Here is a 23,992-nt window from a genome sequence, read left to right as displayed (position 1 = left end):
CCCTCTTAGGGCCACAGTCAGTCTCAAATGACTGCGCATTAGTTGTAACCTCTTAAAAGAGGAAATGGAAACTAGAGTTGCAAGGTATTTATGTTGAAACTGATACCATTATTTCAAAGAAACGACTCTGTACACTTGACAGGATTGCAACAGAATTGTTATAGTGACATTACATCAAAACACACCGCCAAACCACTTCTATCCCATTGTTGAAATAAATAAATACAGAAACCTGTTAGATACAGACAGATAGATTCAGACACTTCTGCAGTGTTCTTGGCATTACTATCTTGTAAGTGCACAGTAACTGTGGAGTGGTGAGGTGAAAACCTCTGTTGTTTGGCTGTGCATCAGGGTGGTGGACCAGGCGTCGGGCACGGAGATCGCCTCCTTCCCCATCTACAAGGTGCTGTTCTGCGCCCGCGGCCGCGAGGGCCTCCTGGAGAGCGACTGCTTCTCCTTCACGGAGAGTTACCGCAGCTCGGAGGACTTCCAGATCCACGTGTTCTCCTGCCACATCAAGGAAGCCGTGAGTTTCCTACTTGCCCTAAAACGACCTATCATCTCTCAGACGTTAACCCTAGGAGGAACTCCTAAGCTGACTGGATGGATTAGATCATGTTCTGCTCCAAGCACAGGTGATACCAGTCCAGTCATATCCCATCTGGGACCTCCATTTAAAGATGATTGGACCTGCAGTATTGAGACAGGGCCCAAATGCCATCTAAAATATTTGCGGTTGAAGCCAAATGTTCATGCCACGCCCTGTGGGTTTGTGAGAGCCCATCCAGTATTGATTCCCTTCATAATGCCCATAGGAGGCTCTGTGAGGATGCTCTTAAAGCCAGCCTCATAGATTTTCCCCTGTGCTCACAGGTGAGTCGTATCCTGTACAGCTTCTCCACTGCGTTCAGGCGCTCCTCCAGGCCAGCGCCGGATGTGAGGGACCCAGCCCTGCCCCTCTCCCCAGACAGCGACACTTTCACCTTCACCGTTTCCCTGGAGGTGCGCGAGGACGACAGCAAGGGCAACTATAGGTCAGACATGACCCACAGACTGCACAAACATCTCCCCGATACACAGTTATACAGACATGCATATATTTCCACAGCTTATGAAAGAAAATGGATTTGACCTTGCTAATGGATTTGGAAATAGTTGGCAAGAGGCATGCAGTTTACTAATATTTCACCGTCATGTTTGTTATCTCAAGGATTGTGTTTGACCTCCTTTTCCAGAAATAAACCGTCCATTGTTACTCATAAAGCTGGCCATGTTGAGGAGATTCCCTTTTTGATAAGGTCGATTGTTGATGGAAATGTTATTTCTAATTCTGTTTTCCCCGTTATTACATTCGAACATCTCCTCAGCCCGGTTCCTAAGGACAGAGACAAGTTTTACTTCAAGTTGCGTCAGGGTGTTCAAAAGAAGGTGGTGGTCACAGTCCTACAGATGAGCAACCAGGAGCTGGGCATTGAGAGGTGAGGAGGGCTGGATGCTACACAAACAGCTCCCTAACAGCACACTTAAACAACCCCTTTTCAAAAAAAAATCTGAAAGGGTCATGTTGAGGAGAAGAAAAAAACACAGTACCCTAACCTATTTACGGAAAAGGTTTAGAGGCAAGTTAATGAAATAGTCAAACCAAAACCTCAACAGGAAATGTTGTCAAAGCAACTAGCACATTAGTCCAGAGGAACTAACCTTACCCTCTTACCCCTGGTTATTGTGCTAAAAGAAGTTCTTTATGTTATAAATAGGCACTCTTTGTCCTGTTTCTGAGTCAGTATTCTTTATAACTTAACCGTGATGGCTGTTTACTAATGTGCTTGATCAGCAACAACAACCAAACCATAATTGATTTATGGTCATCAAAGTAATAAAAACAAACACATTTTATACAAAATGATTGTCAAGTGGTTCATTACTGAACTTTGGTTTCTAATTTCTTTGTGGAAGTGCAAAGACAAAAAAAATTGTGATTCTCACAGCAACCACTTGATGGCGCTCTGTCTTCACGACAGAAAGAGGAAGCGTTGGGCATCTTGAAAAGATGCTACCATGGCTGGGCTCCAGTCCTATCAGATCGCACTGCCAAAATGGATTAATTTATTAGCAAAACCAGGCCCCTTCTCAAAGTCAACTGTCAATTGTTGTTTGATTGCTTCAGTAAAAAGAATAAATAAAAAACTGAAGTGCATATTTTATTTTAGAGATATTCCAGTAGTGATGTTAATAATAATATTAACAATAATAATAGTAATAATAATATTATTGTTTATAATATTTTAATGTTATTATAGCACAGAGATAAGGTGATGAAATATGAGCTGCATTTTCTCACACGTCGGTTTATACTCTCATCTCCACTAGGTGCTTTGGAATGTTGTTGAGTCCTGGACACAAGGTCCGCAACAATGACATGCATCTTCTAGATATGGTGAGTTCTCCTGGTGCCTGGGAACCAGAGAGTAAAACTGGCACCAATACTTCTCCACTAACTTGACCTGTTTTCTGATACCTTAATGTATGTACAGTTACATTAAAATAACTGGTATAAAGATTGACCACGAAGTGAGAAATGTACTTATGACATTTGTAAAGATATTTATGAAGATGGATGGACAGACAGATAGATAATTGGACAGGTAGATTGATAGTTGGAGAGATTTACATTTTAGTCATTTAGCAGACGCTCTTATCCAGAGCGACTTACAGTAAGTACAGGGGCATTCCCCCGAGGTAAGTAGGGTGAAGTGCCTTGCCCAAGGACACAACGTCATATGGCACACTCGAACCAACAACCGTCTGCTTAATAGCCCGACTCCCTAACCGCTCAGCCCCCCAGTTAGATAGATAGATAGGTATTTAATTCATTCCTTGGGGGAGAGTGTGTGTGTGTAAAGTGGTGTGGTGTGCGGCTTGGTGTGTAGGAGTCCATGGGGAAGAGCTCTGATGGGAGGTCCTATATGATCACTGGCGTGTGGGACCCCAACATTGCAGCCTTCCAGGCCCTCAACGAGGACACACCTAAAGGTAAGGCCCAGCATTCAACTCTGACGGGTGACTTTAGAATGAATACTGTTACCATCAAATATAGATATATAGATATATAGATATAGAAGGAGTAAATTAATTTGCTTTCAGCTCTTTCCAGTTGCTTACACATGGACGAAAATGAAAGAACTTTTGGAAAATATAATGTCAGGTGTTTGAGTGTGTCAAGTCATTTGCAACCAAAGACCATGACACAATAGCCGATACTCCAGCTTGCAGTGGTCACCAATCGCATGTTAGTGACTGCAGAGCAGTTTGAAACAACAGTATTTGTCTGTGAAGCTCTTGTGTTGTATTAACAAATGTAAATCCGGTGCAGCCGAATCCACATCAGGACATCCCCATAGTCCTTGGCTGTATATCTTGGCGGCATGCTAATATATCCTTGGCTCCTTTGGTGGGACAAAGGTGAATGTGATGCAGGGCAGATTACAGGGTGATGGATGGAGGAAGGCTCTGGAGATTCTATCCGTTGCCTGTTAAAGGGTAAATGTGTGGATCTTGGGGAATTGCTAATATATTCTCCGTAATAAAAACACAAGGCGGCAATATTTCATAACCAGGATACAGGCAGGATGTGCCATAATCCAACAACAAAAAAACTATTGGAGTTCTTAAAAGGCCATTAAAATAAATTGAATGCTCAAAATGATTGTTGTTGTTGAGATTCATGTTTCTCCCCATTGTGTACACTGCAGTACAGGCATTTGAGAGTGGTGCTAGTGCAGAACCTCGCCTCAATGAACTCATTATATCAAGTAAATTAGAAAGCCAGGCAAGTTGCTGACTCTTTAAGTCATGAGAGTTTGACTTGAGACTGTATGGCAGGTTGTCAAACCCACCTAGCTTAGGGGAGTTAGGTGGTCTGAGCCACAAGCCACAGCAGCACACAGAACCACTCTTAAAAGTGTGGATTCTGAAGAAATAGGCCTGGAGGTGGGAGCATTGATAACTGACAGGTGTATGGCTGCAAGCAGCCAAAAAGAAGAATGATCGTTCAATAAAATAAACATATATCCAAATATTATTGCTCCTCTTCTTTAAATCACTTCCCTGTTACAACATAGATATTTGCAGATTGACATACCTCCTACCCTCAGAATAGATTTGAGTAGATTGGTGTTAAATTGTAACATCTACAGATCTAGATGAGGCCTTCTGTAGTTTTCCTAGTTTCTAGTTTTCCCCAGACTCATTTCTCATTAACGTCACTGACACTGTTTCATGACATCAGAGAGAACTATCCTCTACCAACTGAAGTTTGAGAGGATCTTGTTTTATGGAACATCCTTCCAAACCAACATTTTACGCTTGACTCTATCGTAATTGGAATCTATTTTAGGCGATTTCTTACAGGGGCGGTGTATTTTCTTTTTCAAGTTAATTAAAATAATAAAACCCTCTGAGTGTGAAAGAGGTTATTTGCCTCTGTTGCACAGTTTGTTAGATTGCTATCTGTTCTTGTTTTCCTCTCTTTCTATCATTGGGTTCCCAGTTGGTGAATCTGCAAGATTAGTCAGCCTGAATCACTTTTCTTTTGTACATTACATTTAATGGCAAAATCTGGCCTATACTACAAACTATTTTGTCTAGATTAAAGTTATCTTCTTTGTTTTTCTTTGTCAATACTGTACTTCTCACAACTCCTCTTTTTGAGTAATTCTAAGGGAAATATACGTAGCAGTGATTGCAGAAAAAATGCCTCTAGAGAAACCTTGTTGTATGGTGTAATGAAGTATAAATCAAACAAACCACAAACGCAACATGCAAATCCAAACGTTCTGTACACTTAGATGGTGTGTCAACCCACAACAGTCACTCGGACTTGGAGTCGGTGACACAATGTAGGTTTTGATGTCCCTGTTGGCACTACAAACACCAACACTAAATCACCAAACCCTGTCCGCACACCCTTTCTGACAGCGTGTCACCCCCATCACCATGTGTGCTCTTGTGATTTCAGATAAGCAGGTGTACATGACTGTGGCGGTGGACCTGGTGGTGACTGAGGTAGTGGAACCGGTTCGCTTCCTGCTAGAGACCCTGGTGAGGGTCTACCCTGCCAACGAACGCTTCTGGTACTTCAGCCGGAAGGCCTTCAGCGAGACCTTCTACCTCAAACTCAAACAGGTACTGTACGTGAACTCCGCACGAGTTATTCTCTACACGGTAGCTGCAACTGGCTCTTACTTGAAGACACAAGATGGTTGAACACGGATGTCCTCTGCGACGAACATCCGTTTTTCGATTGGTTTGTGTCTCCGAGCTGAATTGGCCATCGACACCTCAAAGGCCAGCTCTCTCCTGAAACAAAGACACCAGACACTTCCACTGCATCCTTGTCAACATGACCACGCCCAAAACACTCGACTCCGTGCATGACCAAGCAGAAGTTCTGTCGTTAAAATATGCGAGGGTCAGGAGTTCAAAGAGGAATCGATGACTTTGCATGCGGATACATGGGCCCCCAGACAAGTCATTTCCCCAGGTGCTTCAAAAACAACTGCAAGGCTCAAGCAGGAAGGTTCTCTTCGCTATCCTCTGTCGTAAAAAAAAAAAAAAGGCAAATCTCCTTTGCATGCTCTTGGGGACCCCACCAAGCAGCAAACCGTCGGCTTTGTATCATCAGGAGCTAATAAGAGTCTACATCTCATTATCACGCGATAGCAATTAGCGTCGGTGCCTGAATCGCTGCCTGATTGCCTCTCTAGTTATCTCATCAGCACCAGGAAGAATGCCTGCGCTGTGGTTAAAAGCTAATTAAAAGATAATATGGTCTTGTTTGCAGCAGATTCGAATCTGACGTCCGTATTATTTTATTCTTATTTGTGACTTCCAGGCCCTCTCATTAGGGCGGGAGGAATGGGTTCTAATCATAGCCGGCTGCCTCGAAGAACTGAACTGAAACTGGGAATGGAAAGCGTTTGGTGATTGCATTAAAACCATATCAAACGTTCAACGTTACAATTATTCTGTTTGCATGACTTTAGTCTTTCGGCTGCAATACACTTTGTTTCCACTCTATTCATATGACTGGGGACACATTTGAGAGATTCAGGGAATGTGTCTTACTAATTTGTATGTATATATATTTTTGTTATTTTAACAACAAATCTAAAGACTGAACTGCAGAGGAGACTAATGTCATCCGGACACACGCAGGTCATTAAGAGTTTTAGCCAGCCATTAACCGGCTTGATGGAAGATTCTCACACTAAGCTGACAACTCCCCATGTAGCCTTGGTGTAGATCCCTCTTGGTGTAGATCCCTCTTGGTGTAGATCCCTCTTGGTGTAGATCCCTCTTGTTGTAGATCCCTCTTGGTGTAGATCCCTCTTGGTGTAGATCCCTCTTGTTGTAGATCCCTCTTGGTGTAGATCCCTCTTGTTGTAGATCCCTCTTGGTGTAGATCCCTCTTGGTGTAGATCCCTCTTGTTGTAGATCCCTCTTGGTGTAGATCCCTCTTGTTGTAGATCCCTCTTGGTGTAGATCCCTCTTGGTGTAGATCCCTTGGCTGGTGGAGGCCGGCGCACAAGTCAAGTGCAACTGCCAAGTCAACACAGGGACAGACGTGCCAACAGGACTACAAACTGGAGTTATGACAAATCTGCTCATTTTAGAAGAGACCTGCGTAGCTATGCCAAAACACTGACTCTGACCGTGCCTGCGGACCACGGCGTGCATCCCCCCCCCCAGACACGGCACCTCGCTCCTGGGGAGTGTCTCCCTCTGAACCCCATTACCAGACACACTCTCTCCCCTCGCGTTCTCTCCTCTTTCTCTCTCCTTCTCCAGCGCTCTCTCTCTCTCATTCTTTCTTTCTCTCCCCGTCTCTCACTCTCTCTGCCAATTCTTCATTTAATTTCCTCCTGTACGTGTAATTATATTTTCCCTGCTCCCCCCAGGGCAGTGGCAAAGGTGATGCTAACTTTGGGATTGGCTTTCAAAGGTTTCAAAGCTCTAAACATATTGAGGTTGCAGAAGGGGCGACACTGCCGGCTGTAAGCTGATGCTATTTTCAATTTTTGGGGAAAAAAAATATTGTCCTTGAGCCATTGTGGATAATAGCTTTACTTTATGTTCGATCCTAGTTTTACACACAAGTCTATTGCAAACTGCTTGTGCGCTTTTGGAGTGTGTTTTAGAATATTGAATCGGGTATTAAATTAGTGTTCTTCTCTGTGGTGTTTGATGGTGCTTGGTGTCTAACATATGAGGATGATCAGATTTTGATTGTGTGTGTGTGCAGGGCTGTGAGAAGGGCAGTCAGGGAGACGCTGTGTTCGAAGTGGTGAGCCTGCAGAGAGAGACGGAGAGGGCCACCGGAGGACGAGGGAGACTGGCCTCCCCAACTGAGGAAGAGGAGCCAGAGGAAGGTATGGATCTCTCTCTGTCTCTCTCTTTCTGTCTCTCTCTCTGTCTCTCTCTGTCTCTCTCTTTTTCCCTTTCTTTCTCGCTCGCTCGCTCTCTCGCCTCCGTCGTTTTCTGCCCCAGTTTCCTCCACTTCAGTCTGCTTTTTAGCCTCTAAAAACCTGTCACCGTTATCCTTCTTTTTTCCCTTGTGTCTCACACTTCGCTCATCCTCTCCGCTCTTCCCCCTTTACCTGCACACCATCTACCTTGCCACATGTGTGCTACACAAGTGTGCTGCCCTTTACCTTTCTAACTCCCGAGGTCACGGCTCGAACTCTCTTCCCCCAGGTCAATCACTTTTTGTTTCACTCAGCATGTGAGAACTGATGCCGACATCATTTCATTATAACCAGACATTAATCTTCAGTCTTAATTGAAAATGTGCTCCCCTTTCCGTTTTCTGAAAATGCACAACATGTTCTGTTTCAGTAAAAAAAACAAAAAAATTGCTTGGCGTATTTTATTGCCTTCAAGGAATGTGTACAAGTGTCAAAAATACAGATTGCTTTGGCACAAATAGCTTGTTGGGAACAAACATTATTGATGTAAATGTATTTTTTCAACCATTGTTCTTCCTTGGTAGTGGTAAGGTCTCATGCAAATGAGAGAATCTGTACACATACCCCTCCCCCCTCGCGAATTAAGTGCTATCAACATGTAGGCGTTCTTCACATTTTCTTCAGAGACACACCCCCTCCCCTCTCCCCCTTCCCCCCTCCCATCCCCCCCACAAATGCTCCTTTCTATTTGCCTGCTATGAATCAACTGTGAAGTTTAATTTAGTTTGGGCCCCCTGGAGAAGGAGCCCTGGCAAGCATGTGTGCGTGTGTGTGCATTTTGTGTAGAGGGGGGGAGGGTGTGTGTGTGTGTGTGTGTGTGTGTGTGTGTTTGTGCACGTGTGCACAAGTTGATGACTGGTGTGGACACGTATTGTGTTTGATCGCCAAAGTGTGGCTGTTTTGTGGTTGGGTGAAAGTGCTGTGAAACCATGGCTACATGGGCCGTGTGTGTGTGTGTGTGTGTGTGTGTGTGTGTGTGTGTGTGTGTGTGTGTGTGTGTGTGTGTGTGTGTGTGTGTGTGTGTGTGTGTGTGTGTGTGTGTGTGTGTGTGTGTGTGTGTGTGTGTGTGTGTGTGTGTGTGTGTGTGTGTGTGTGTGTGTGTGTGTCAACAGCGGGGAAGGTGTTTCTTTTCGAACGGCCAGGACAGGGACTGTGAATCCCAGGGGCTTTGCAGGCTCAGTGAATTCACTGGACCACAGTCCAATCTGGTTAAGTGGGGTTGGCTTGCTGTTGGAGCACCTCAGCATGACGCCACCTGGTGCCTACCTTGTCCTGCTCCCGGCACCAACTCTGCTCACTAACCCAGTTTAGTAACAGCCCTGGTCAGTCTGCCATTTGGAATGGCTCCGTCAATAATTCTGAAAAAACAAAACAATTTTTTGTTCTAATAATCAAAACTATACAATTTTACCCTTTTTTCCTTCGTATGTTTCGACAGGTACATAACTTTCATAGACACACATTAAACAGCTGTCAGTAAAAGAACACCGTTAGAGGTTATCAGTAAGAACATTATATATATTTTTTACTGTCAATAAGGGTGTCTTCAGTTTTAGGAAACTGGCAAAACACAAGAAACACCTTGAACAGTCCAGAAACACCCGCTCCTCTCCCACAGTGTAAACATGGGCCCCTCGTCCACATGAGCCCTGCCAGAGGACAGCTTACCTCAGCAAGGCACAGCCCATTCCATGACACCATCATCAGGGTTTAGGCTGCAGAGAAACTGTTTCTGAACTGTAAGCAGGACAGTGATCTTTGACTGAGTCCCCAATGTCATTGACTGGAGTGCTAAAATGACTTTCTGTTCATTTGTTTTAGTTGAGCAATTTATATGATATATGATAGTTGACTCGAGAAATAAGAATCATCATTCCAATGACCACACAACAACACGCAATTAAGTGTTGAGACGCCGACGATGCAGAAGGTTTTCATTTCCTTGCATGGCTATCGTTTCAATCGAGCGATGAAGCGGGAGCTCTTACCGCAAACAAATTTCATCTTAAAAAGGAGCAAAAAGTGGAGTTGTCTCATAAGTTGGAGGTGGGGAAGATGTCCGCCCACACCTGCTCGATCGCTGCGGTCGCCCTGGCAAAGACCCCGGCTTCCTTCAAGGCCCCTGGAGGCTGTCTTGTTAAAACGCGCCGTGGCAATGCTCCTCTGCCAGGGACGAGAAGGCATTCACAGGCATTTCTAAAGAATCCACCGCTTCGCTCCAACTGTCAGAGAAGCCGGGTGAAAAGAGAGGCTTTCAAGGCATGTAGCTGGAGGTCAGCTTCATTGTCAATAGCCCTGAATGGTTTCCCAGTGTGAGAGCTGCAGTCTGCCCCCCCCCCCCCCACACACACGCACACTTGCCATCTTCACAGTGATCAGTTGTGTATCTGCCACTATTGTCTTCCTGGTTCAGAAATGTGTTTTCTCGACTTTCTTTTCACCCATCTTGCGAGGATACATGAACAATCATCTTATCCGCATGACAGAATAGCCGGGTGAAATAAAGAAAGGAGACTTACTGATTTTTCTATCAACATTTAAGCTCCCCCCCCCCCCCCCACACACACACACACACACAAACAAACGTACGCACACCAAATCCGTTTTCAACAAGCGTGTGTGTGTGTGTGTGGGCGCTTTTACACCCTCTTTCCCATTGTACACCTAAAACGAACCGCAGTAATTCTCCAGAGTGGTCGAGCCTGGCACCAAAAATATAATAACCACAACACATAATCGCAAAGCCGAGAGACAACTCCATCCAGAATGAGTTACCCTGCTCTTCAGATAAAAAGGCTACTGGCACCATGGTAATGACCTTTGTGTATGTCACGGTTCACACACACACACACACACACACTCACATTCGTTTATTACCTTGAGAAGCAGCTTGCCGCTCGGGCACCGCCATGTCACGCTTCTCAGCCACGTGCCGTAGCCAATCACAGCCCCCTCTTCTCCCAGGAAAGCCAAGGGCCTCCGTCTACCACTTGAGTTTGACGAGTTCTCTGTGAGCCCCATTGTATAGCCTACATAGTCCTACCAGAGTCCTTTGTCGCATAAGCTGTGGCCCTGCCGCATAGAGGATGACTGACGCGCCAAGCTGGGTTTGGTGTTCCACAGATGCAATGACACTAGAAATAGTGTGAAAAGACAACTTTGATTGCTTTCCTATAACTATGCTTTCTGGGAAGAAATTTTTTTTAAATGGGAAAAACTGACTGCTAGCAGTACTGCTACAGTCTGGGATGTAAATGTATTTTACACGGTGGCCGTGCTGTCTATAAAGACTGTGTTCTATCCATGCCGATGAAGTTGTACATTGTGGCGGCTGTTCGAGACGGTTACTGTGTCTTTACTGTTTATCTGTGTCACACCGTTGTCTGAAGAGAAAAAGAAAAAGAAAAAAAAAAGCATGGAAATGGATTTGAGAGCCGGTTGCACCGTGAGATGTATAATGTATCTAGGGCCTCAGCATGGTTTTTAGCTGTGTGCATGGTTATTGATGTTATACTGGGTGACGCATCACCTCGACCCCGCAGGACTCCCTGTTCCCCGCCACCCACCGCGTATGGAGTGGCAGTGCTAGGTCAGCCTCACTCCTCATCTCACTCAGCCCTGTCTGACGCCATGTTTCGCATCCAGACGCTGAGTCCAGCCACTCACTGAGGGAAATGTGTGTGTGTGTGTGTGTGGGGGGGGATGTGTGTGGGGGTGTGTGTGTGTGTGTGGGGGGGGATGTGTGTGTGTGGGGGGATGTGGGGGTGTGTGTGTGGGGGGGTGTGTGTGTGTTTGGGGGGATGTGTGTGTGGTGGTGTGTGTGTGTGGGGGTGTGTGTGTGTGTGTGGTGGTGTGTGTGTGGGGGTGTGTGTGTGTGTGTGGTGGTGTGTGTGTGGGGGTGTGTGTGTGTAGGGGTGTGTGTGTGTGGGGGGGATGTGTGTGTGTGGGGGGGGGGGGTGTGTGCGCCCGTGTGTGTGCGTGTGTGCGTGCCTTTGTGTGTGTGTGCCTTTGTGTGTGTGGGGGGGGGGGTGTGTACTTCAACATGAGAGCGTGCAGCAGCTGCACAGCATATCCCAGCCCTGTGGAGGCTCTCCACATTCCCTCTTCAAGTGGCACAAAGCTGATTGTGTATCATCAGTTTAGGAACCATGTCGCAATTAGAAATCTGTGTGTGCGGTGAAATAATGACAAGCTATCTTATCGCTTCTGGGGTCGTTGCTGTTCTGCCGTGTCAGTGACTCGGTCCCTGTAACGTGTTCATGTTGATCCAACTGTTGTTCTCTCTGTTGTTTTTCTCTCTTGCTCCCCAAACTTGGTTTTCCCCAGTAAGACCGATACTAGGTATCCCAAAAGATGACAAACTCATTTAGATTAAACTGTTTTAGGAAGGAAAAAAAAGACAGATGTTTGAAACAATTTAGTGTGAGTGAGAATATAACAACTGTGCACCAAATACATACCTGTACAAACACTCAACTCATCCTTGGCGTTGACGTTAGTCAACACATAGTTAACGTCTTTTTGGTTTAAAATGGTTGTTGTCTAGCCAGACGTTGTCATACTCATAATTCTAGTCAGAATATGAGTCTGAAAACTGTCCGTTGGGCTGTGACTACGGGGCGTGTTTCAACCGAACTCGTAAAACAAATGCCTCTTCGCTCAATTGGATAGACCTACAACCAATCAGAGCAACGTAATATGTTGTTTGTTGAAAACGAATTCAACCCAAGGGCTCTTTCGTGACGTTGTTGATTACGTTACTGTTGATCATCTGTCCATCATCGTATAAAGCCCGCCCTGGCAATTTCATTGGTCCGTCCCGATCCTGGTTTTATGTAGTTGTTCCCAATACGAGACCCTCCAGACCCAACTTCCCAACCAAATGTTTTTGTGGGCGGGGAGAAGTTGGGCTGGCAGCCAGGCTAGTTGTTGTCATCTGCCACCTGAAAATGGTTGTCATCAGTTTATTTCCTCCATTAACACAATGCCTCTCATTGAGGGACTTGTTGCACTTGTTGGCTAGTTGTAACTGACTTAACTACTTGTACTCGCTGTGAAATATATTATTGTTGCTAGCTTTCCTCCAGGTACACTCTATCACCTTTGAGGATCATGTTGTTTAATTGTAACTTATTTAACTAAATGCTCTTATTTGCACTTATTTGCTTTTTACAATGTAGCTTATGCTTCATGTTTTGGCTGCCTGCAATGTTTTTGGGGCTATCTCGCTGTTGATGATCATCGACCTATGCACTTTTGGTCAAGCTCTTTCTTGTAAGTCGCTTTGGATAAAAGCGTCCGCCAAATGAATACATTTCAAAGTAAATATTTCTCAATCTACTGTGGGAGAGATTCTGTGGTGTTTTCACTGTATTGTTGAATTCAACTATGACCTCCCTTCCTGTATGACGTTCTACAGATGATGTAACCTATGATGTATTTCCTGCAGATAGCGACAGTGAGATCTCCAGTGGCACGGGGAACGTGTCCAAGGATTGCCCGGAGAAGATCCTGGAGTCCTGGGGTGGAATCCTCAACAGATGGTGAGTCTCTCCGAACGCCGCACACATGGCTGAACTTGACCAGTTGGTGAAAGAGCTACTCTGTTCATGTTTGATTAGCCTACACCAGCTTGTATTTCTTTTGATTCCGATTCATGTATTGAACCCAACTTGTGTGCGTGCCAGGCATGGGAATCTGTCAGCGAGGCCTAAAGGTCTGTCGGCGCTGGTGAGGCCCGGGGTCCCGGAGGCCCTGAGAGCAGAGGTCTGGCAGCTGCTCTCCGGCTGTCACAGTGACCAGGCACTGCTGGAGCACTACCGCATACTCATCACCAAGGTAGGCTGGCGACAGGGAAGACGCGCTCTCTCTTTCTCTCTCTCTGTCTCTCTGTCTCTCTTCTCACTGACTCACTCACTGACTCACTCACTCAATCACTCAACAGACACACTCACTCACTCACTCACTCAACAGACACACTCACTCACTCAACAGACACACTCACTCACTCACTCAACAGACACACTCACTCACTCACTCACTCAACAGACACACTCACTCAACACCCAACAGACACACTCAAACACACCCTTTCTCTCTTTTGCACGGCAGTGAATTGGGGTTTTGTTATGTTCTCTCCAACAAACGCGGAATAACACGGGATACACCAAAACCCGGGACGTATGTCGATTGTTCAGTGCAGCTACGGTTCTTTCGTCTCGACACCTGCCGACCATTTCGCTGTGTGTGTGTGTGTGTTGGTGTTTGCATCATGGCGTCTGACCTCCTTGTCCACATCTCACCGTCCTTGTCTCTGCGAGGGGGGGGGTGTGGAGACCAGGCAGGAGCCGGAGAAGCGGAGAGAACCTCCACATCTCCAGGGCATTAAAAATGTCACTGTGAATATACAGTACCCTCCAGAGCTATGGGCTAACCCTCAGCTACCCCCCTCCCCCTCCCACATCAAACTCACAGTCCAACTCCACTGGCTCGTTGTCAAGTCTTAAAGTACAATGGGGTCGGGGGGGAGGCAGGGTGGACCACAATGCTTCATGGTGAAATATAACGGCATGTTTCGAGATATGGCCATTTGCATCAGGTGATGATATGGGGAGGTTAACAAGATGAAGCTCCCAAGGTTTTATGGGTAATACAATACCCATTCCATGTGGAGAAAGTGGCTTGAAATACAACGCGGCAATCAATAAGCAGAGAAAGAAAGATTGGTGAAAGGTGGAGCGGGTGTGTGTGAGTGTGGGGGGTGGCTGGAGAGGGGGGGGGGGTGCAGATGGCGAGGGGGTGGGTGTGGGGGGGGGGGGGGGGAAATGGACCTATAAACAAAAGGTTGCAGCTGGAGGGAAATAAATAGGCAAAGTCACGTAATGAAAGAATGAAACAGGAGAGAGAGAGGCCACTGGTGTCTTACTCCTTGTGTGTTTATATTGTGCCCACCTCCCACCCCCGCCTGGTGGTGTATGTTTCCCTCCCTGCCACGCATCTGTAACCCACGGTCCATTTCATTCTTCTCTTTTACTCCCTCCCCCCCTCTCTTTTTCCTCTTTCTTTTCTTCCACACTTTCCCTTTCTCCTCTCTCTCCTTCCTCTCTCTCTCTCCACGTCTTTCTCCTTTTCTTTCCACTGCCTCCCACAGAGGCAGAAAATAGCAGCAGTCCAGATGAGTTGCTAAATATACCTCCTCCCCCCCCCTTACGTAAGTCCAGGTTGTGTGACATGGAGAAAATAGCTCACACGCTCATTTAAATACCTTGAATGGGCCTTGCCCCTCCTCATGGGAAATACTGATATTGACAGACGGACGGACGTTGACATTGATAGACGTTGACGTTGATGGACTCACTCGCTCACTCATTTAAATACTGTGAATGGGCCTCGCCCCTCCTCATGGACAGGCTGGTGTGGAGAGACGGATCGTCCGTGCTCTGATAATAACTGCTAGGGGATGGGAGAGATGCACACGGCCAGAGGACTGTGGGGTACCGCGCAATGTCAGCATTATTAATGGCTCTTGTCTCCCCTCGATGATGACTCTAATGCTGATTGAATCCTAAGTAATTGGGCCGTAGACGGATATGGGGGGGTAGGATGGGGGAGGGGTTTCGGGAGGGTTCGGTGTCATAAATTGTAGCACATTTCACACTGCTTGCTCCTTGACGCTGACACGCATTTGGATAATAATTTGTGGCACTCGAGACACAGGGTTTGGGGTCGTACGGCTAAGACAGGAGGGTAGAGGTGTGTGTGTGTGATCAAGTCATTGGTGGGGCTGTGGCAGTGTGTGTGTGTGTGTGTGTGTGTGTATGTGTGTGTGTATGTGTGTGTGTATGTGAGTGATCAAGTCATTGGTGGAGCTGTGGCAGTGTGTGTGTGTGTGTGTCGTCTGGGGAGTATAGCCGTCCTTCAGGGTATCAGACATGTTACTGCTGCGTTCCGTCTGGCTGTCGCCTGATCGGATGGGACACCCAGCACCGGCTTCCCCCCGAACACAACAACCGGGGAGGAGAAGCAATCAGGACGGATGGCCTGGCCCCGCGCGTGGTCGACACCTCCAAACAAACCACTCTCACATGATTTATTGATCGAGACAATTACATAGTATTGAAAAGCAGCGCCTAAATACACAGGCGAGGAAGAGAGAGAGAGGGATGAGGAGGAGGAGGGTGGGAGACACAGGACAGGAAATAAAGGGGACCTTGAGGATCTAACTAAATGCAATAATACCTGCTAAATGGTTTGTCTTTTATCTGTATTATGCCTTAAGGTGTGTAGGTGCCCCTATCCTTCTTTCATTCAAATAGTAGAAACAGGAAATGTTATATTTTCTAAGGACCAGATAAGTTGGGCATTTTGTCCGTAGGCCAGTAACAATTATTTGGATCATTTTGTCGGTCGTAACGTTGTCATTAAGAAAACTGCCGATTTCGAGCAAGAACGGATTTGTTGTTCTTCATTCTCGCTTTATAATATTTTAAGGGCCATTCAAATGCTGCAGAGCTCCTAATAGAAGGGATATTATAACTCTGCTGGCGTTGGAGGCATGAAGCGGTATTATGTTGAGTATAACTACTTTCCACGTGTGCGCGTGGCTTTGCCGCAAGGAAGGTGTGAAACTGACATTTTCACAACCTTTCCCTCTCCCCAGAGAGTGTTCTGCCAAAAGGTGTGCTGTTGTTGAACCGTGGCTTTAGAAAGCCCTGCAGCCTGTGTCTGGAGTGCTCCCCCTGAAGAACAATTTCACTGTAAAACCGACAATAAACTTACGGTTCCTCTGGCTGACTGAATCGAAAGCCATCGAGGTTTGATTGCTCCAATTGGAGCTGTAAGTGTACAGCCGTAAGTGCGCTCAGTTACAGTATACTGTAGCCCTATATACAAAATTAAAGGTCACAGATGTAGTATTGCTTTTCCTTGAATGAGGATTGATTTTAACTCTAAGCTACACATAATCATTATTTCCTACCGTTGGGTTAAGAGTCCCTTTCTCCTGTGCTTCCCTCGGAAACAAACGGAAACAGCCTGTACTTTTGTGACACGTTTTGTCTAAACTGAGGCAGTGGTTTGGTTATGTTGGGAATAGAATGTTCCTTTTTAGTTGTCTGAAAAAGCTGCAGTTCTCTCACCTGAGCTTTGTCTTTCTCTCGCTCTCTCTTTTCCTCCCCCCTTCTCTCTCTCCCTCCCTTTCTCTTTCTTTTTCCATCTCTCTTTCTCTCCCTCCCTTTTTATCGCTCCCCCCCCCTCTCTCTGGCTGATAATGAACTCCATTTGAGTCTTTATGAAGCATGTAATTAAATCTTAGATGAGGGGGATCTTTTTTTTCTTTTTTTCCCTTTTCCTCTCACCTCTCCAATGGTGCTTTACATTTTGATGTACCGCCATGTGTGGGACCCCCTCCTGCTTTGCAGTGGCATTTAGTGATAGCCCGCAATCAAAGGTAGCATCAGCCATCATAGACTCGGGGAAGAATTAATAAGGCGCCCACACATGATAACCCACATACTGCGAAGGACAATGTACATGGGATAAGCTGCCATGGAAACATGCTTGGATTTATTGAGTGCTCTCTCTCTCTCTCTCTCTGTCTCTGTCTCTCTCTCTCTGTCTCTCTGTCTCTCTCTCTCTCTCTCTCTCTCTCTCTCTCTCTCTCTCTCTCTCTCTCTCTCTCTCTCTCTCTGTCTCTCTGTCTCTCTCTCTCTCACACTCACTCAGTCACTCTCAGCTTAGTGATGCCTCCTGTGCCAATTCTGCCTGTTGTGTCACCATTTTTTACTTGAGGCGCTTGTGTGACACTCGGCGATATCTGCATGATTATAATTTTTTCGCTGTGTGTGCGTAATTGCTATATCGGTACAACTTTGCAGCGCATGGCAAAAAGGTAGAAGAACAGTGTTTATGCTTAGCTGGTAACACGGATTCATCCAAATTCCCCCTTGTTTAGAACAGGTTATTGTTTGACGAGTTGTTGGTTCAGGCATGGCACAACCTGTGGTGGGTGCTACTTTGCCATATTTGTCATAGATCTCCGTGATCTACTACTCAGTCATATTAACTAGTTAATTAAAATCTAATTAGGAGTAATCCTTAATTTCAATGAATTACAGAGTGCTTCAACCTGTGCAGGCTCATCATCATGTGATGTCGGTGTAATCTTGTAATCCAGTGGGGTGAATCACCTGTAGTTTCCTCATGCGCTCCTGTCTTCTCTGTCCCAGTTCTCTTCTCCAGATCATGTGTAACCCCTTTTTCATACTACGCTTCTGCATCGAAAACGCCTTCAGGCCTTCATATGAGAGTGTGTCACTCACAATCCACCCCCTTCCCAACCCTTACCCGGCCTTTTTGTCTTCAGGCCAACTGCAGTGCTCCACCACAGGCCCCTCTGCCACACACACACACACACACACACTCATAATGTAGTCCTTTTAACAGGCCCCACTCCAAGCCCTATACATGAACCTTTTAACGCAGCCCATCACTGTCCTTGACTCAACTGAGCCATTCACACAGCTCAGTGATATGCATTAGCATTGCACACCACGTTGCAGTTTCTGTACCCTCCACGGAGAATCAATATCTTGGGGGGGGGGGGGAACCCCAAATGTATTTGATTTGGTTTTCTCCTGCTTTGAGGAAAAGGGAAAGGAGAAAGTCACGTTATCCGAAATTCCTCCCAGTGAGCAGCTTTAACGTCTGACATTAAGCGTGTGTGTGTGTGTCTTAGGTGTCCTGTGGCCCCAGAGACATTTCTGCTGACACAGAAATGACAGTTGAGATTACGGAGAGACACCCAAAAGCCAGGTTTGCTGGTTGGGAGTGTGAGGACCACATCATAACACTTCTGTCTCTCTATCTCTTGATCTCTCTTAGCCTACGGTGCTCTTCAACTCCGAACACAACAAACTTGCTCTGAATTATTAAAAAATATGCTGATGTATATTGTAATTTATATCATTACACTAGATAAATTACCAAAATCTTGTAGTTTTGCCACCAATGAATGCTTTTACAAAATGCTGTCAATTTGTAGACTGACAACAAGGTTACTTTCATGTTAACCACAGTTAACATTCCTGCATCACCGTCAAACAAATATATTGCCAAACCCGGTGTGTTATCAGGTCATATTTAAGCACAATATGATCATTTTGTTATTCAAATCCACTTTCCTGAAGGCGTAGTCATTAGCATCTTAGGTTAGCCTAGCAGCTAAGGTCCTGTAAGTGCTATACGCGTTAGCACTGCCGGTTGGGGTTTGTTGATCTGCTGATAGCTGTATTTCGAAGCACTGATCTCGTCTATTCCGGCCCATGCAGCCCTCCCCAGTGGCTCTCAGGGGCAGTGAGAGCTGTACTTCATAACAGTAGCCCCCTAGTCCCAGCCCCTATTTACCCAGCCGTGACAAAAAAGCATGACCAGGCGATGCCTGCTTATCCCAACACACAGCGATAGTGGCTCCCAGGGGGTGGGGTGGGGGGTGGGGGGTGGGGGGTGGGGGGGGGGGGGGCAGGCTACTGTTGTTGTTTTTTTGTTTTTTTTACTACCCTCTCCACCTTCCTTATTTTATTTTCGTCTCTTGCAAAATAGTTACAACGCAGACTGGGCTGTGTGCGTTCTTCACCAGCCCGTCACCAGGTTAAAAACGATCAGTATTGCCGGCTTTACTCTGAGTGTGTCATTACTCACATGGGGGGGGGGGGGCTCTGTGTGTGTGTGTAATTTCACACCTCGAAAAACACAAGCACACAGTACTTTATATTTCACATCACGATTATTCCTTAGCTCATGGGGGGTGGGCTTTGTTGTTGTGAAGAGGGACTCTTCTCTATTTGTTCACTTTCTAGTGTCTGACTCAGTACCACCTCAGGACTGCCCCTCCTCCTGCCTCCCCAGCTTGGCTCTGCCCGCTATATCTGCCTGGGGATGGTCCCGACTTAACCGAAATGCCTGGCAACTGTAACCAAGGGGCAGGGAAAGCCGGGCTCTGTCATCGGCTGGTGTATCTGACTCGGGGCACAGAGGGAGAGAGAGGGAGAGAGAGAGAGGGAGAGAGAGAGAGGGAGGGAGAGGGAGGGAGGGAGAGGGAGGGAGAGAGAGGGAGAGAGCCATTGAGGGAGGAAGAGAGAAAATAATGGGGGAGGGGGCTGGGTACTGTAAAAGAGAATGGCCAAAGATTAGCTTAGTAAATTCGGAATAGGAAACGTTTCCATAAATAGCTCGGAGGGGGTTGGACAAAAGAGAAAGCAACAGAATAATGTGGCAGAGAATCTCAGGTGCAGCCGGAATGGGAGGGAGGGAGGGAGAGAGAGAAAGAGAGAGAAACTAGAGAGGGAATGATAGAGAGAGACAGCCGGCTGTAGAGTGTCTGCGGGAGGTTGAGTGTGTGTGTGTGTGAGAGAGAGAGAGAGAGACAGAGAGAGAGAGGAGAGAGAGAGAGCGAGAGAGAGAAAAAGAGAGGGAGGGAGGGAGAGAGAGAGAGGGAAAGGGAGAGAGGGAGGGGGAGAGAGAGAGAGAAAAAGAGAGGGAAAGTGAGAGAGAGAGTGACAGAGAGAGTGACAGAGAGAGGGACGGAGAGAGAGAGGGAAACAGAGAGGGAGAGGGAGAGGGAGAGGAAGGGAGAGAGAGAGAGAGGGAGGAGGGAGAGGGAACTGTAACCCAGTCACAGCGTATCCTTCTCACTGCACCGACGACGAGGGACAGCACATCTCGTCGGCTCTATCGTAACGGATTACACCGTCTATCCACCAACTGCATCGGTGCCGGCCAAAGCTTTTCCCCCCAAACGTTTGTATTACTTTCTGACTTTTCGCTTTGATCGACGGATGCCAGTGTGTTCCGTTAAGTGGTTCGTTCATTAGTGTAAATCTTGGGGCTGACAGACGCATGGAGCTAAAGAGGACACCTTCACAGAAACGACTGAGCTGAAACCGGGACCCGAACTAGGACTCTCTATTCTCTCTTTTGTGTCTTTTGTCCGCTCGACCGGACGTGGGCTTTTGAGTGTGGAGAACAAGAGTCAAAGGCTCGATAGCCACCTGAAAAAAAACAAAACGCATATTTCAACGGATCTCTGCCACAAGTAATAACACCGGTAGCGGCAGTAAGCCCCTTTTGCTGATGTGAAGAGCTTCTAACCCCACCGCGGTGTTGACGAATATCTTTGCCGAAACGGAAACCCCCAACAAGTTTCTGTTATGAACAAGCGGAATGCGTATTGATCCCACACCCAGTTCAGCCGGTGCCCCTGAACAGGCTTTCTAAGAAGACGCTGGGAGAGGATCCCTGAGACTCAGCCAGCCTCTCTCAGCTCCTGTGGCATCCGTTGACCCGCCTGTGGTGGAAGATTTTTGGGCTAAACAACCACCATCTACCCATTTGGACATGGGGGAGAACTAACCACTGCTCGGATTGAAATTTGGATTGAAGCCTAATCGCATCTGGATACTTTGATGAAGCTTCTTTAGTCCCCCTCTCTCTCTCTCCCTCTCTCTCTCTGACTGGGTAAACGCGTTGTAAACACTATTTTCCCGGCCCTTTGTGGAACCAGAGCTGTGACATCAACCCCTGTAGAGATCCCCCTGTTGTTCTAGCATGTGTCTGTGTTTTGATTTGGACAATAGCTGGGCAAACATGGGGTCCAGACACTGATGAGGGGACGACTCTAAACTCCCAAATAAAAGGATGCCTGCCACAGAATGACTGATACTGGCACGTTGGAACTTTTAAAGGGAGACTTCACATTGACGATGTGATTCACACACAGAGGTTATCAATTGTAATCTTCCTTCTGTGACTTTTCGTGAAGAGTGGATTGTTAAGGATCTGTCCCCTGTCCCCCCCCCCGAGCTTCATGCTGAAAAAGCTATTTTTGAAAGTCAAAATGACACAGCGAAGGTAAATGCTTTAATACCATTTTCTCTTATCTATTGACCTAAAATAGAGTCACATGCTCCCTGACTTATTCAATCTGTGGTAGAATCTACAGAGGAAGCAGAATGCCAACCTCGCACGTCTGGCCTCTCTAGTTTTTGCCCTTGCAAGGACAGCTCCTTCCCCCAAGCCCCCAATGGCCACCATCATTAGAATCAGAAGATGTGGCCACCGATTAGCAGTGTGAGTGGTGTGAAAGCCCAGCCCTTAAGGTAGAGCCCTGGCATAAACCTACCGGTTTGCCTTTTTTGGGGGGGGTTTGCAGAGGAAATATACCTTTACCCGCTACCTCCTTTAAGCATGACTGATTGGAAAAGTGCAGCTGAAGTGGACGTCCGCCCTTCCCAAAGGCTGTATTGATTTTTCCCTCCGGTTGGCGTTCGTTCGGTTGAGACCCAGCTATGTGAGAGCGAGGCGGAAGAGAGAGCGAACGAGCAAGAGAGAGAGAGGGATTGTGCTCCGTTCGCTAAGTGGAAGGTACACTGACGAGCCCGGGGGGGGCCCCAGACGACGGTTCTACAGTTACAGACAACCTGTGCTGCCGGAGGCACGGCACAAACCTGACCTACCTGGATCACTCCCAGAACAATGAACCAGTCGTTACTGATGACAGACCTGGTGCCCACTGCCAACAGCAGCCTCGCAGGCCACCCTGGCAAGCCCGGGAACCACTCCTGCCCCCTGGGATGGGGCCAGAACGAGGGTCTGGAGGCCTGCGTCCTGGAGACGGCTGTCATCGTGCTGCTCACCGTGCTCATCATCGCCGGGAACCTGACGGTCATCTTTGTGTTCCACTGTGCCCCTCTGCTGCACCACTACACCACCAGCTACTTCATCCAGACCATGGCTTACGCCGACCTCCTGGTGGGCCTTAGTTGCCTGGTGCCCACCCTGTCCCTTTTGCATTACCCGGCCGGCGTTCAGGAGCCCATCACCTGCCAGGTGTTCAGCTACGTCATCTCTGTTCTCAAAAGTGTCTCGATGGCTTGCTTGGCCTGCATCAGCGTGGACCGCTACCTGGCCATCACCAAACCTCTGTCCTACAACCAGCTGGTGACGCCGTGCCGACTGCGTGGCTGCATCGCCCTCATCTGGGTGTACTCCAGCCTGGTGTTCCTCCCCTCCTTCTTTGGGTGGGGCAAGCCGGGCTACCACGGGGACATCTTCGAATGGTGCGCCCACTCCTGGCCCACGTCGGCCCTCTTCACGGGCTTCGTGGTGTGCCTGCTGTACGCCCCCGCCGCCCTGGTCGTGTGCTTCACCTACTTTCACATCTTCCGCATCTGTCAGCAGCACAACCGGGAGATCAGCGAGCGTCGAGCGCGCTTCCCCAGCCAGGAGATGGAGGCCGGGGAGGGCGGCGGCGGCGGCGGCGGCGGAGGAGGAGGGAACGGCAGCGGGCACCACGGCGGCCACGGACCCGATCGGCGCTACGCCATGGTATTGTTCCGCATCACCAGCGTCTTCTACATGCTTTGGTTGCCCTACATCATCTATTTCCTGTTGGAGAGCTCCCACGTGCTTGACAGCCCTGCCCTGTCCTTCGTCACCACCTGGCTCGCCATTAGCAACAGCTTCTGCAACTGCGTCATCTACAGCCTGTCCAATAGCGTGTTCCGTCTGGGCATGCGCAGGCTCTCGCAGACGATCTGTTCCTTCAGCCACTGTGCTGCCGACGACAGGGACTTTGGGGAGCCCAAACCCAGGAAGAGAGCTAACTCCTGCTCCATTTGAAGGGAAGGGGTCTCAGAGGAGATGTTTGCATAAGCCAAGATTTGAAGGATTAAATCCTCAAGAAGCCGCTGGATGTGGACACGACAGGGCTTTCCCCAAAGAGAGTGGATTCCCACCCCGAAAGAGTTGATTCCCACCCCGAAAGAGTGGATTCCCACCCCGAAAGAGTGGATTCCCACCCCGAAAGAGTGGATTCCCACCCCGAAAGAGTTGATTCCCACCCCGAAAGAGTTGATTCCGTATGATACCAATAACAATAAGTTGTGCAAAAGCATAATTTGCAAGAAAATGTGAGAGATGAAACGGCATAAAGAAGCAGGGAATACTTGACGGTGTAGTGTCTGAACCACAGGATATTTGAGTGACTGGCTTTGAAGCTTTCGTCATGGGTTTTAGTTGGCAATCTATTGTAGGTGCATCACGTACAACCTAATTTGTTCATGGTTTATCTCAGGCTTCAACGTTTACATTTTCTGTGTCAGTCAGGTAAGACTTAGCAAAATTACCCAGATATGAGTTCTAACACTGGAGAATAAATGATCTTAAACTTGACCACATGTAGGCTTTCTTCAGAATTCCGTGCTGGATGCTGGTTTATTGATTATCGGGTTACCAATGATGACCTAATCCGGAAGGTCTGTATCTTTTTGAAACTTTCCTTCATAGGAAAGTTTTCATTTAATTAGCATAGACACAGTAATCCTCATTTGCATTAACATTCCCTTGGTATGCGGGTTCAAATGGCTGACTAGACTTCAAGTGTTAATGCTATCACTTTTTACATCGGT

General features: G+C 47.2%; 2 protein-coding genes across 5 annotated transcripts in view; both read left to right on the top strand.

The window, feature by feature from the left end:
- The window catches only part of rabgap1l (RAB GTPase activating protein 1-like), a 74,570-nt gene that overhangs the window by 5,812 nt on the left and 44,766 nt on the right, over positions 1-23,992 (top strand). For all 4 annotated transcript variants that reach the window (XM_084675714.1, XM_084675712.1, XM_084675713.1 and 1 more), the window contains exons 5-13: positions 355-529; positions 877-1,037; positions 1,371-1,481; positions 2,374-2,440; positions 2,934-3,036; positions 5,021-5,187; positions 7,307-7,433; positions 12,979-13,072; positions 13,217-13,367. In XM_084675714.1, coding sequence (XP_084531840.1) covers positions 355-529; positions 877-1,037; positions 1,371-1,481; positions 2,374-2,440; positions 2,934-3,036; positions 5,021-5,187; positions 7,307-7,433; positions 12,979-13,072; positions 13,217-13,367 — 1,156 coding nt within the window. The remainder of the gene's footprint in view (positions 1-354; positions 530-876; positions 1,038-1,370; positions 1,482-2,373; positions 2,441-2,933; positions 3,037-5,020; positions 5,188-7,306; positions 7,434-12,978; positions 13,073-13,216; positions 13,368-23,992) is intronic.
- On the top strand, positions 21,467-23,213 carry gpr52 (G protein-coupled receptor 52). Its single transcript, XM_084676225.1, has one exon. The coding sequence runs from the start codon at positions 22,059-22,061 to the stop codon at positions 23,202-23,204; it is 1,146 nt and encodes a 381-aa protein (XP_084532351.1). The 5' UTR covers positions 21,467-22,058; the 3' UTR covers positions 23,205-23,213.

The sequence above is a fragment of the Hypomesus nipponensis genome, chromosome 16 (genome assembly GCF_054491055.1).
Source record: "Hypomesus nipponensis isolate SF chromosome 16, ASM5449105v1, whole genome shotgun sequence".
NCBI classification, from domain to species: Eukaryota; Metazoa; Chordata; class Actinopteri; order Osmeriformes; family Osmeridae; genus Hypomesus; species Hypomesus nipponensis.
Note: the sequence above shows the minus strand (reverse complement) of the source record. Positions and strands in the feature narration are given on the sequence as shown.